This window comes from Cryptomeria japonica, chromosome 7 (genome assembly GCF_030272615.1).
Source record: "Cryptomeria japonica chromosome 7, Sugi_1.0, whole genome shotgun sequence".
Lineage (NCBI taxonomy): Eukaryota > Viridiplantae > Streptophyta > Pinopsida > Cupressales > Cupressaceae > Cryptomeria > Cryptomeria japonica.
The window spans coordinates 570,104,412-570,119,335 of record NC_081411.1 but is presented as its reverse complement, the minus strand read 5'-3'; the positions used below and the strand labels follow the sequence as shown (position 1 = coordinate 570,119,335).

General features: G+C 35.1%; 1 protein-coding gene across 1 annotated transcript in view; it reads right to left on the bottom strand.

The window, feature by feature from the left end:
* The window catches only part of LOC131036308 (ethanolamine-phosphate cytidylyltransferase), a 137,140-nt gene extending 125,588 nt beyond the window's left edge, over positions 1 to 11,552 (bottom strand). The window contains exon 1 of the mRNA XM_057968161.2: positions 11,054 to 11,552. Coding sequence (XP_057824144.1) covers positions 11,054 to 11,376 — 323 coding nt within the window. The 5' untranslated portion in view covers positions 11,377 to 11,552. The remainder of the gene's footprint in view (positions 1 to 11,053) is intronic.
* Between the last annotated feature and the right edge of the window lie 3,372 nt (positions 11,553 to 14,924).

Genomic DNA, 14,924 nt, shown 5'->3' with positions numbered 1-14,924 from the left:
GAAGCTTTTATACAACCAATGCAATACAATAAAACACTTACCACAAAATAACATAGTATTTGTGCTTGTCTATGAATCATGTTGTAGTTTCTATTTAATGATCTTCAAATAATAATTATATCAGAGTATATTTCTGCTAGCTCTGTGAATAGTTGATGGATCCATGGTGATGAGAACCATCATTGGAGAATGATACAAATATAAGGAAAATATTTTCTCAAGAGTGGAATGCAATTAGGTTGATACGCTTAGTAATGGAGTAATAGTTTTAAATATTTGTTGAGAAAGAGGTTTAGCACATTCAATTCCTCTTGTGAAAATTCAAATTACTCGTTTTGAATTTTGTAGGATAGTATCTTAAAATTTGATTGTTCTCAAAGTTTGGAATTGTGGGTTGAGGCTTGAGGGACAATTTAAAATCGCTACTATATTTGTTGGTAATTCGAAGGCAACATAGTGCACACATCAATGGGCTTGTTGCACTCCAATTGCTCACCATTCGCTCTCAAAAACCCAACAATACCTAGAGGGAGCATTAACACATAAAGTTTGAACAATCATTTTCAAATTAAAGGTACACATCATTTGATTGTACATTTACATCACTTGGTGTTGTATGGTGCACTTTATTTGATTCTATATTCACATCTCTTGGTGGTGTATCTATATGTATCTACCTCTTGCTCTCATATGAGCATCTCTTCTACGTCTTATAAACATTGATCGTGCTTAATGCAATCTATTGATCTTCTAATTTGTTTGTGCTTGACTTTAGTCTCTTGGTCTCAAGTGGCTTCCATAGCCAAATCTTACCTAGTACCAAAGCAAGAGAGCTCCTAAAAGATTTTTTTGTTCTTAATGTCAGGTATGCTTTGCTCTTGCATCCTTGGATGATCTAGATTCTAGAAAAACAAAAAAGTTGAGATAGATCAGAGCATGCAAACCTAAGCTCACCATTGAGTTCATAGTATACAAGAAAGTCAGATTTGCTTTTCATTGCATGCAAATTGGACATTGGAGGCTAGATTTACAAGACTTTGAATTTCTAACGATGCATGTCAAATCTAGTAGGTAACCAATCTTTCAAAGCATTTTAGGTCAAATCTGATCCTACCATCATATCCAAAAGGCCCAAGAACCTATGGGTCGACCATCAAATTGTCAAAATTGGAGCACACAACCTACCTCATTGTACAAACCATACCGTAGACAATATTCTTAACACACCGTTGTACAAACTATACCGTAGAGAATTTCTCTACACAAGAAAAGTATTCCCTACATAAGCATAGGCACGGGCCATAATGAGCTATAAAAATAATTTTATTATGTTCTTAAATTTTCTTTAGTTTAAAAGGTTAGAGTACCCATAACATTAATACAAACTATGATGTGGGGCACTTTCCAAGTGTGAGCCCCCACAAACATCACAAGGCATGGCTAGCCTTTCTATATCTACAAACACATTCTAAACAAGTCACAAACCCTTATTCTATGGCTCCTTTTAATAGGGTAGAGACCCATGTGAAAGAGGCTTGTATAGCCTTATCAAACTACAATTCTTGCTCTAAATTTGGTGGTGGTAAAATTAGTTGATCCTTTGGTATATTTAGCAATCTCCCCTATAGTTAATGACAAGACTGCAACTAGCCACATATGCCAACCCCTTTGGCAATTCCACCAATCTTGATGGTTTCACTATTTCTAGCAAGTTTCCTCTAATTTAGCAATGCAACTAAAATTGATGAGGGCTCTTCATTTAGCCGAGATCCACCACATTTGGCAAACCTCTAAATCTAGTGGCAATCTTGCCAAAGTTAACAATGAAGTCATATGCTAATGCCAAAAAATGCATAACCCAATTTGAGCCATGTTGATGTGTTTTTCAGGCACATGCAAACACAGAATAAAATACCCAAAAGTATCTTATCCTCTCTTGAACAAAGTCTCTCAAATGTTGAAGATTCACTTAAGGATCACTTGAGACAACTCCAAGGATCATTCCAGTTGACCACTCAAGGCACACTTACAATCAGCAAGAGGCTAATGGTATGGACTAAACGGATTCCACATACATACATTCAACGATTTCCTCCATCCAATCTAATCAACATGAAAATAAATTGAGAAGTAAAGATTATACAAGTTGTTGGAAAAAAAAAATCAAATTCACCATAACTTCAATGAAATCAATTGTTCTTTACAACAAGGCTTTGACATCAATCTTTGCCTTATCCTATTTTCTAACTTCTATTCTAATTGCTATTCTACTCTTCTCTTGCTACTAACTATTCAATACTCACCATTAACTATTTGCTAACTATTCTTCTATTCACTATTAACCCTTTACAAATGAAGAGCATGAGCCTTTTATAATGCTCTCAATACAATTCAATGGCTTTGATCAATTTAAGATCAATGACCGAGATTTTAAAATGAAAACCCTAATTAGGGTTTGTTACAACAAACTCAGTTCTGGCCAATGAAATAATTACATCATTTGGACACGTCTCCTCTGGAATACTCGACCAATAGATAATAGGGGTAGGTGCCTTGAAGTTTGTGCCATCATGGGCGAGCTTGGTTCATTGCATCTAGGCATGCTGATGTGGAACTCCTCTAATTGGTGAGTAGTGATTGGGATGATGACTAGGAATCCACCTTTTAACTTGTACTTGTATTCTTGATAGATCATCATGAAGGAATATTTCTTGATACTCAACATTATCTAGCTTCAGCAATGATGATGATGATCTTCTAACTTTGATTAACTCTTCTGAAACTATTCTCTTGAGGGCTTCAATCATAAAGGTGCAAGGTATAGATCTTGGTTTTGAAGTATTGATGTGCCTTAGAACGAACTCTTGATGTCACCACTGCTTCTCTTCTTTGGAATTCTTCTTTGTGACTCCTTGGTGCTGTGAGAGTTGAGATTCCTCTTGGGCATTCTATGCTTGTAAATGAATTTTTCTTCCTTGCTTAGTGATGTAGATCTTACAATCTTTCTCCTTTTGCTTTGTAATCACCATCCTCTCTCATCTGCAATACAAAACAAACATGATATCAAATACATAATATATAACTTTGATAGTTCTTCTAACTTGATATATCTCTTGATTTTATGTGTTTTGTAGGTTTGTTAAGAGGATTTAGAGAGGATTCGCCTTCATGAAGGAGCACTTGAAGTCCTTTTTCACTCGTAGAGAGGAGTTTTTTGAAGTTCACTCTACCCCCTGATGTTCATGAAATTACCCTTAACTTGCCTTGGAACTCACTTTCATTCATTTATCTTCATTTTATGGGTTCTAATGTTGAGCCTTTCCACCATTTATTGATGCAAATATGATGAATTGCCCTTAGAAAAGACTACTAGAAGAAATTTCCCCCTGCTCAGTTTATGAAGTTCGCTTTCAACTCAAAATCACTATTTCTTTGCATATGAAGTTCACTCTTGGAGGTCATCACATGAAATTCTCTCTCAAACTCATTCTCATGAAGCTCACTTTCCATCTACAAGACATGAAGTTCGCTCATATACCTTGAGTTGTGAAGTTCGCTCATGTACCTCAAGTTGTGAAGTTCGCTCATGTACCTCAAAACATGAAGTTTGCTCATTCCTTCTTGTTCATGAAGTTGACTTCTTACTCGTCTTTCATCATTCAAAATCGTTCTCTCTTAGGCATACTAAAGTATCAAATTAGCTCTCGGAAAAAAACTATTAGCTGCCTTGTATCTTGTCTTGGGCAAATTTGCTCATCTATGCTGATCCTTGAAGTTCGCTCATCTATGCTGATCCTTGAAGTTCGCTCATCTATGTTGATTTGTGAAGTTCATTCATCTATGCTGATCCTTGACGTTCGCTCATCTATGCTGATCCTTGAAGTTCGCTCGTCTATGCTGATCCTTGAAGTTCGCTCATCTATGTTGATTTGTGAAGTTCGTTCATCTATGCTGATTTGTGAAGTTCGCTCATGTCCCTTCATTCTTGAAGTTCGCTCATGTGCCTTCATTCTTGAAGTTCGCTTATTTGCCTTTATTCTTGAAGTTCACTCATGTGCCTTGAGAACAAGAAGTTAGATCCTATCATCCATCACATGAAGCAACACTATTGAACTTCGGCTTTCAATCTTGCTTTTGAAACCACCCCTTAGCTTGTAAAGTTCACTTCTATGTTGCTGAAGGTGAAATTCGCTCATCTATCTCAAAATGTGAAGTTCGCTCATCTCCCTTCAAACATGAAGTTTGCTCATCCTCTTATCTAAATTCAAAATCATTCTCTCCTAAACCTGATGAGGCATCCAATTAGCTTTAAGGAAAATGCATCTTGTGGTAGGCACATGAAACAAATTCGCTCCCCTAAGCCTAATCATGAAGTTCGCTCATCTACTTCAGTTCATGAAGTTGAAGCTTGCTCCTCTTTTTGTTCCTGAGGCTGAGCTTATGAAGTGGATTTCAAACCAAGACTAAACTCTCCTTTGCTCACTTTCACTTACTCTCTCAACTTCAATACATGATAACATGCTCAACTTGAGGTCTTAGGATGAGTTTTCACTTTGTGGGAGAAGTGCAAGAAGTTCGCTACATAAGGAGTGCATATGAAGTGGACTTCACCCCTCAAGAGGAGCACTTGAAGTGACCCTCTAATTAACAATCCTTCCTCACTCATGATTGAACTCATGATATCTAGACTTTACAAACTTACTCACTTCACACTCATTAAAGGCTATCCACCTGAGTCCTAGCTCTTTGATCATCAATACCTCTCTAATGCAAAGGCTAATAGTTAAGGACTCTAACACTACCCTAGAAAACAGGAAGAAGTGGGGGTCCCCATTTGCGATAGGGCGATGTGTGAATACCTCACAACAAGCCCCTTCACTATTGAGCTCGTAAATTTTGAACCTGATTTTCAAAGGCTAATATCTTAAGCGTCTTAACAATGAAGTCATGCTAATGCCAAAAAATGCATAACCCAATTTGGTCGCCATCACTATTGAGCTCCTAAATTTTGAACCTGATTTTCAAAGGCAGTCGCCATCACTATTGAGCTCCTAAATTTTGAACCTGATTTTCAAAGGCTAATATCTTAAGCGTACAACCTCCATTTGCGAAAACAATTTTTTGTTTAGACTATTTTTTTGTGCTCTCCAAAGTGATGCATGTATTTTTTCATTTTGATACACAATTTCTCATGGATGACACTACATAGTTCTTGTTTTGTAAAATTTTGAGGCTTCGTTTGGATACACATAGTCTTTTCAAGCGCATCTCTTGTGTATCTTGTACACATTGATCATGCTTAATGCAATCTATTAATCTTTTAATCATTTGTGCTTGACTTTAGTCTCTTGGTGTAATGCCCACACATTTATTTTCCTTGAGTTGTTTATTATCGGCACTGTATTTCCGACTATGTATCATGGGATGCATAGGTCATGCTTGTGTATGTTTAATTGAGTGTTTAACAATGTTTTAACTTAACCATTTTCATTAATAGTCATGTTGTGACTATTGTTTATGCATTAGTTGGTGAGTTTGCTAAATGAGTTGTTGTAAGTTTTTATGCCATGTGTTTAGACCACCACTTGTTTAATGATGGTGTTCCTCTGCATGTTAGTTTCTGGTATTGCCTACGTTGCAATGCATGTAAGGTGTTGTGACAAGTTCCTTGTGAAGAGTTGATGTACTTTATACATGTTGTTTGTTGTGACGATGTGAAGGCCCTTATGCTTTGTAGTCAATTGTCTTTCTCATTTCATGTCTAAACATCAAGAAACATTGACAAGCTACAAAATGAGTCCTTCGATATGTCAAAGGATCCCTTGAATTTGGCATTCTATATCAGCAATCTGTTAACTTCATGCTAGTAGGATATACCAGCCCTGCTTGGGCTAGATCAGTGGATACAAGAAAGTCTACAACAGGTTATATTTTCATTCTTGGTTCAGGAGTAAGCAACCTCCAAAAGACAATTGCATTATCTTTCACTGAAGCAAAATATAAGGGAATACTCAATACAAGTTGTGGGGCAATGTGATTAAGAAGGCTATTGGTTGGTATTAAATTGGATCAAACTGCACCAACCTCACTTTTCTAGGACAACCAAAGCATTCTCAAGATGGTGAAGAACCCAATCTATCATGTCAAGACTAAACATATTGAAGTTCTTCATCATTACATTTGGCGGTTGGTTGATAACAAATACATTTATCCATATTATTGTCCTATAGTGGATCAAATTGCAAACGCTATGACTAAACCACTTGATAAAGATAAATTTATCAAGTTTAGAAATTATCTTGTAAGTATTTTTGGTTTAGTCATTAAGCAAGATTAGTAGATTAATATAGATTAATGTTAGCATTTTAGAATATATGTTAGCATTATGTGATACATGTTAGTTTTATGTCAGTTATTATTGTGCTATCATTAGACCTTTGAAATAAATTGTTTCACATAGGTTGTAGGTTGTAGGTTGTTGGGAGTTTGTTCCTAAATACTAGGATTGGTTGTTTTATTCTTTGGCTTATATAATAAGCCATTCTACAATGTAATATTCAACAAGTGTAATGTCCCCTTCCTAATTTGCCCTAAAATCACAATTGCAACAAATTAGGGTTAGGGTTATATCTTACCAAATAATATCTCTTTAATAATGTGATCCTAGGAATTTTCGTGAATAAATCTATGGTTAGAGCAAGGAAATTATATATTCATCATACACAGCAAGTCTGATTTGTATGCAAATCTCAGTTGTAGAAGATATGGAGTAAGGAGGCATGGTAGGGTGCCCTAAACAGCTGTTCTCTCCCTTCATGCAATCCTCCTCCACACATCCATGGCCGGAGATCCTTATGTTCATTAAATGTCCCTCAACATCGGGATTGGAAGGGAAATGCCAATAGGGTGCTCTTAGCCATTCTCTCCCTTTCACATTGCAGTAGGGTACCTAATAACTGTTCTCTCCCTACCGGTCACTGTAGCAGGGTGCACTAAGCTGTTCTCCCTAATTGCAGATTTCTTCCTTCCCTGCCCTACATGATGGATCATTGTAATCATATCATTAAATGCATAGATGTTTAGATTAGATAATTAAATGTGCATACGATTGATATAATTATACATCAAATATTCATATTTACATATATAGGTGTATGGATAAATATTATATTCATTTCTGCTTACCACAGTAATTTTATTTTACCAATCGGTCTGCTGTGACTCAGAGGAATTCTGCTGATAAAATCAAAGATCTCTTATTGTTCAATGATGATAAATTGTGTGATGATCTGTCCTTTTATCTTTTCTCCTATTTGATTCCTTCCTTATCTCAGATAACTTATTTCCTGTCTTTTATATCCTTAAGGAGGGACGGGGGAGTCATCTCATTTCTTGTGGGACCTGTCCCTTGGAATGTCATGTCTCTTTGATTGATCCCCTTCTTGGAACCCAATGCCTCTTCACTCATGAATATCATTGTCATTACAAAGTTCGCTGGCTTAGACTAATGATAATTGCCTCTTTATTATTCCCGTCTGTTCCTCCCTTAATCGCAGCATCATGAACTTGTTGACTAGTCAATGTTTATTGTTTGCTGCTTGGTAAATCGCTGATCCGGTGTCCCTTCATTTATCTGTTTCTGTTTTGTTGAGACATGGACCAGCTAGGACTCAAACCTAGGACCTTCCATATGCTGCTGGAGTGCTCTACCACTGAGCTACTGGCCCCTCTTGGACCAGTCCATCGTCGGTCCGGGTGTGGCTTATTTCCAACACCAACAGCCCCCCTTAAGCCACACCTCTCGTGTGCTTGGGGCTCCTAGCCTGGACCTGGCTCTGATACCATGTTGAGACATGGACCAGCTAGGACTCAAACCTAGGACCTTCCATATGCTGCTGGAGTGCTCTACCACTGAGCTACTGGCCCCTCTTGGACCAGTCCATCGTCGGTCCAGGTGTGGCTTATTTCCAACACCAACATGTTTTCTTTTTGTTTGAAGATAATGTGGTTAGAATAGTGCTTCCACTATAAAAATTGTACGTCTTACTAGTAAGACAATTTTTTTGATTGATAGCAATTAATTTATGGATTTATCTATTATGTTATTTCTTCTGGGTTACGAACGTGAGAGTGTTTATGGTGGGGACTTGACAACAAGCCCAAGAATACAAAAAATAATATTAAAATGGATCCAATTGTTCATCAATTGGATTTAATACAGATTTTTGTGCATCGGAAGGATTGCAAGTGGCCAACTAATCACTGGTTTACATGCGCACTATAACGAGTTAAGAAATAAGCTGCTAGCAATATAAGTTTTAGAATGTGCACATTTAATTTGGACCGTCAATTAGAAGGATCAAGCATTCACAATGACTTGGACTTAACTTTTGAACAATTGTGAACTTAAGTAGGAGAGGGCAATAGTAGAAGGTTAAACGGGCAATTGTAAACAACTCAAACTTGCATCAATTTGGCTTACAGGATAAAACTGTAGGACAGCAATGCTTATGTGCATATGGGGAATTTAAACAACTCTCACCTTGGTGGGACCCAAAAACAGGTGGAAGGTGACATCAGGGAAAATGTGACTAGGGAATGACATGAGGGTGCGACATAGTGTAATGAATCTTGATTGGATTCATGTTCTTTGGGCTAATTACATGAGATAATTAAAAACATATAAGGACAAAGAAGGATCAATGAGAAAGCATCTTAGCTTCAACCAACAATGAAGACTAAGCAAATTCAAATTAGACAATCAAAGGACATATCCATGTTGTGAACCTTGATTTAAGTCCTAGAAGACCAGGATGGATCAGATTTGAAAATGAAATTAAGTCAATGGCAAATGGAAAAAAGGATGGTCTGAAACAAAAGAACGCAAATGAAAGGCTCTCATTGTTTCATTTAACCAATTGGGCCCACTAAATCAAAGCTTAAAAGGGAAAAGGAGGAGATGAAGCTTACACAATAATACAGAGAGCAATGGTTAATGGATCAAAACAAATGAACTCGAGCTTCAGACTTTATAAAGTTGTAGGCTAAAATTAAGCTTGAAAAGGCACAGCAAATGAAAGACAAATTTGAACTTGACTTAAATACAATTCAAGAACTTTATAAAACGCAATGAACATGTTTTACTTCAAGCTTACAGAAACAACCAAATGACAGCATATAACAAGCATCAGAAACATTGGCATAAAAGCATAGACTAACAGAGAACAAAGACCAAAACTATACCAACAGTGTGAAGAAGGACCATAATACATGAAAATGACAGCCTTCTGGTATCATCTACTGGATACAAATTACAAGATTTTGGCACAAGACTTCATAAAATAATTTGGCAAGGGACTCTATGTCTTCAAGGATCATCAACCCCCATGGACACGAATATAGCCACTAGCTTAGAGGAGATTTTATAGGTAATCGTGAATTGTAACACCTCTAAACCTAAGTTGCTAAATCGTGGGATTTTTCTGGCGATTCCAGGTACGAAACGTACCGGAATTGAATTCTGAAACGAATCTCCTGTGGGTACCTCTGGGGTTTACGTTTTTAGATGCCAAAATGTTTCCAAAATGTTTAGCGATTCTAGTTTGATCTTTCGATATTCTTAGGACCTACAGTTTTAATTAGTGAACTCATAACTTATCTATCATGAGATTCTAGTTTGATCTTTTTGATATTAAAAAGTGAATTTAAATTAGTATGTTATGTTTCAAAATTTGAAATTTGTAATGGTTTTGTTTAGCATATGTATTGGTATATGACATTCTAAATTTAATTCTATTTTTTTAGCTACATACATATATATATGTATGTATGTATATATATTGTATGAACATACCGAAAACCTACCCAACCCCCAAAAAAAATTATATCGTACTGACGTTTCGTACCCACGTATCCGTTCCCGTTCCCGTACCCGATTCGGCAACTTAGCTCTGAACCCTAATTTCAGTAGAAAGGTTGCTACATGATCCAAACAGCCATGAGACACCTATTTGAAAACATGTCAAGCACGTTCTGAAATAATTAAAAGAAATGTGCATTGAAATATATAAATCCTGAATTAAATACAATTATCTAAAATGTGTCAACAATGCATGTTCCCAAACTGTGCATTTGATATATCTAGATCGTCAATTAAAATAAAAAACATCTAAGATAAGTGCACACTGCATGTTCCCTGAGTATCAAATGGAATACAGGTCCAAATGTGCACCAAAGAATCTCAATTCTCAATTACACTGCAAATGTCTAATAAAACATGTCAAGGGACCATAAACTACATTTCATAACATCCTAGGAATTATGTGCACAAGAGATCTGCTAAGACTCTGATTGGCACGAAATTCTAAAAGGCTAACAGCTTGAAGAGTCGTCTAGAAGATAGAACTGAAATACTGGGATATTAAAAGAAATGAAAGAGTGGTTTCTAGAAAGATATATGTTGATGACCAAAAGAAATAAGACGTTGATCCCTGAAAGCAAAAACCTAAGAAAGCTCTACCTTAGTATTTTGAAAACTAAGATGGGCCTTTCAAATATTTCTTTCAATAAACAGAAAATCAGCGTGCCAAGCAAACATAATTCATATTACTTGAAATGCAAATCCACTGAATGAATTGGAACCATATTATTTGTCATGAATTCATATTACTTGTCGTGGATTCATATTACTTCAAAATCTATAACCCATTGAATCAATTGGAATCATATTATTCGTAATGCAAATCCATGGCAAAAAGCAAAACTAAGGTCCTTCGTAAGGCACTCAAAACTTCCAAATCTATTGAAGTCTCGAGCAAAAGTTTCGTGTTTATCTGGGCTCAAGAGGCAAAGCATCAGGATGTTCAAATTCCCGCGAGAGTGATCAAATGTTGAAATTGGGAAAAAATATCAAATCCAACTTGCGGCGATAGCATAGAAACTAATACATACCCCTCAATGGAAATATACCAAATTAGAGGGAAAGAAAGAAAGAAAAACCCTCATAGTTCCGATCAGTTCTGAAATTTGCGAAAAGAAGAAAGATTTCACCTACCTTTCATTCAACGACATGACAGGAGGCCCTTTGTTGGCTATGATTTCCTCATCGCTTACAACACCGACAACGAGCTCATCGCCGAGTGCACGAGCCTGTCTGAGTGCATTACAGTGGCCGTAATGCATCAGGTCGAAACAACCGTCCATGTACACCCTCACGCGCTTCTTCTTTCTTTTCATTCGCCTCGAAAATGGAATGAAAGCTTCAGGGGCCAAATACACTCCCAGCAGCGCTGCAGACACCAGAAGCCCGCCCACTAACCGAGGCACTGTCAATGCCATTAAACTTCTGTTACTGTTGCTTTCATCTGCTGATCCCATTTTCAATTACTCCTTCAGTATTTTCTTTGTTTAGCTCAGGTGGTTATATAATTTTCTGAGGGTTTTTCTTTAGCTATGTCTGGGCCAGAGCTTGTTGCACGCCCACGAATATTCAACAAATAGAGACTCGTAGGTTTCAGGAGTCATCCCAGTCTTAACTTTTTCAAAGTAAACATTGTTTAAATAGCATTTGCTTTTAAAGTCTGGGTGAACAAACTCCGCTACGTGTTGGATTCTTGTTTTTTTGTAATAATGAAAATTCATTTGTTGTGCTTATATGGTTATTAAAAAAAGTTACACCAATGAAAAGCAATTATTTTTCTTTCTTTAAAAATTTTGCCTCTTATAGGCGGGTTTCTCGAATCACCACGCAAAAACACAAAATAACATTTATCATATCAATAAAAATTAACACAAGGAACACAAAAGAGTGGTAATTACATATTTTCTTGACGAGTAAAAACTTTCACATATCATAACTAAAATATAGTTATTAATGTGTTATTCATGAAATATTTAATAATTATAGATATATTGTTTTAAAATCAATGCGATCACAAATTGTCAAGATAAATAATATAAAAATAAATAAATTAAATTAAAAAATATACTAGTTACAATTAATAAATTACTATTTCAACTACAAATTAACAAAAAATATTAATATAAAACAAAATAAATTAAATTTAAGAATATATTAGTTACAATTAATAAATTACTATTTCAACTACAAATTAACAAGGCAAGTACTCTAACCCTTTGTGGAATTTGAACTTGTGACTCAAGTTATATCTTATCATATAATATTAAATCTATATAATGCAATAATATAATCTAAAATATTTAATAAAGATTAATATATTGATTATAAATAATTTATTAATAATAACATTACCCTAAATATATAATAATAAATATATTATTAATAATTATATTAATTTTTTTCATTAATAATTATTAATTGAAATTAAGATAATTATTATTAATTTTACAGTTATAATTTAAACAAATGATTATAACTTAATTTATAATTTATAATTATATTATAACTTTAATCTTAATTCTTATTTATTAATATAATTCTAAAATCATTATAATAATGATTAGAATTAAAATTAGTAATAAGAGTTAGTGTTAGAATAAGGGTTAAGGTTAGAGTTAAAAATAAGGTTCAAATTATTTCTAAATTAAGATTAGATTTAGCCTTAGAGTTAGATTCAGAACTAGGGTTAATTTTTTTTTTTAAAGATTAGGGTTGTATTTAATGTTATATTTAGAGTTAGAATTAGGTTAAAAAATTGGGCTAGCATACAAATTATGTTAAGGTTAGAATTACGGTTATTGTTAAGGTTTGAATTAGTTATAGATATTATTGTAATATTATAACTATGTTATAATTATGCGCGCTTTCTATTATATTATATTATATAATGGCAAGTATTGGCCACTATGTGGCACTTGTTTTTGTTATTCTTGTGTAACTAGACAGAGCCACTTGAAATTTGAAGTTAATTTTTTTAATTTTTTTTATGAAAAAAGAATTTGTTCTTTGATTTTTTAATTTAGTTAGATTTGACCCATGTGTTTTTCCCCTGCTTGAAGGTGATTTTCATGAATAATTATTATTGATATTTATATTTTTTTATGTGAGTTATATTAATGGTGTGTTTTTTTAATAATTTATAATTAAGTCTAATATATGTAAAAGTGTGATTGAAACAAGAAGGTTAGGGTGTATAACTTTCAAAGGGGTGATTTAAAATGGTTTGGATTTGTTAATATCATAATTGAATTATAACAATGTCGTGTACATGTCAATAATAAATAGCAAATGTGTCTAGTCTTCTCCAGTTCGTTGTCAATAGTCCATTTACAAGTCCATCATCATTTGTTTGTTGTCTATCATCATATATTTTGTTGTCAAATTGTTTAGAAGGTTTATAGGGAAGTTATTTGTCTCCACTACTATATGAATAAGTATTATTTGATTAATAAGTAATATGCATCCATTACCTTTGTTCTATCTTTTTTATCAATGTTGTTTATTTCTCAACTTTCATACTTTGTTTTGTTGTTTAGTTCTTTGTAATGGTATTGTGGATTCATAATCCACTTTGTTCATAAAGGGCCTTTTTGTTTTGACTAAGTCCACGGCCTCCATTTTATTAAGAAGTAAAAGGGTCGCAGTTTATAGTTCAGGCGTGTTTGCCACGTGTTGACATGGCACGCATTTTGGATGGTCTTCTTTTTATTTCGCCGCAAAGCCTCGCCTGAATGCCACATGGTATTCCCCTTTTCTTCCCACAAAGTTTTGTCCATGGTTTGAAAGGAAGTCGTTTGAGAAACACGTGTCTTCTCTACGGGGTGTTTGAGGTTACAGTTTTCCTCATGGAGAAGACTCCTCGTTCTATTGTCACGTATCATTTTTAAGTGAAAGCGGGAGACTCCATGCATCCATATAGTAGAAGGTGGGATGCCACCTATAAAGTGTGACCAATGTGCTGAGGAGTCGCCAACCAGTTTTGGGGCGTTGTTCCAAATAGATCCAAGGGCAGTTGCGATGGAGCAGTTATGATGGCAGTTTTGATCCAGATAACAAATGGAAAGCTACAGGCCAAAAGCAATTATCACTTTCAAAGGATTTGATGACCCTACAGACTGTGGATTGGCCAGCTAGTGCAATATCATGCACAGTACCGAGGCGATTTTGTTTGTTTCACAATAGTGGGCAGTTTGGCTCTCCTCTATTTAATTTCAAACGCTTGTAATATGAAGGACTTCTAGACTTTTATTAAGATATATGAAAAGACTTTTAGGTTGTAATTTCTAGCCTCAATGTTGTTACTATTTCCTAAATCAAAATAATTGAACTGTGCCTCTGGCCCTTTGGACTATTTTGTTTAGTGTTTATTAATGGTTTTTTGTGTGATCTTAGATGCAATCTTGACTTTAGTGATGTATGTTTAAACATCATTGTATGGATCATGTTATATACTCTTTCATTATAGTGTATATTCAGACATGCTTAGTTGTATGTCATTTTGAGGTATTTTGATATATCTATGATTGTTCATAAGGCATGTAGATTGTTGAATGGTCCTTAGAATCACATATATGTGACATTCTACGTGCAAATTGTTTGACAAATTTAAAAAGTCGAGTGTATCACCTTAAAATAGTTTTATTTTGTGTTCTTTCTTCCCTTTTCCTCCCTATAGTAAACGAAGAGCTAACTTCTAAAATCCAGGAGGTTACTCAGTGTGAACGCATAGGTCCCCTCAACATTGAGTTTCCCATAAGTTTGTGTACCTAGAAGCAATTTTAGGCATCAATAGTTCTTTTTATGGCACGCCCAGTGGGACTCGAAATAGGAAAGAATCTAAAGTGGGTGTATGAGCCACAGACCAATTACTAGATCCCAATTTGTGTTGAATCCCAGCCTACTAGTTCCTCCCTTGGTGTTAGTCCGACCCCAAGCCACTCAAGCCCAGGTTCAAGTTCAAGCCCAAGTGCAAGCTCCCATACAAATGATGCACCAACCTCTTAGG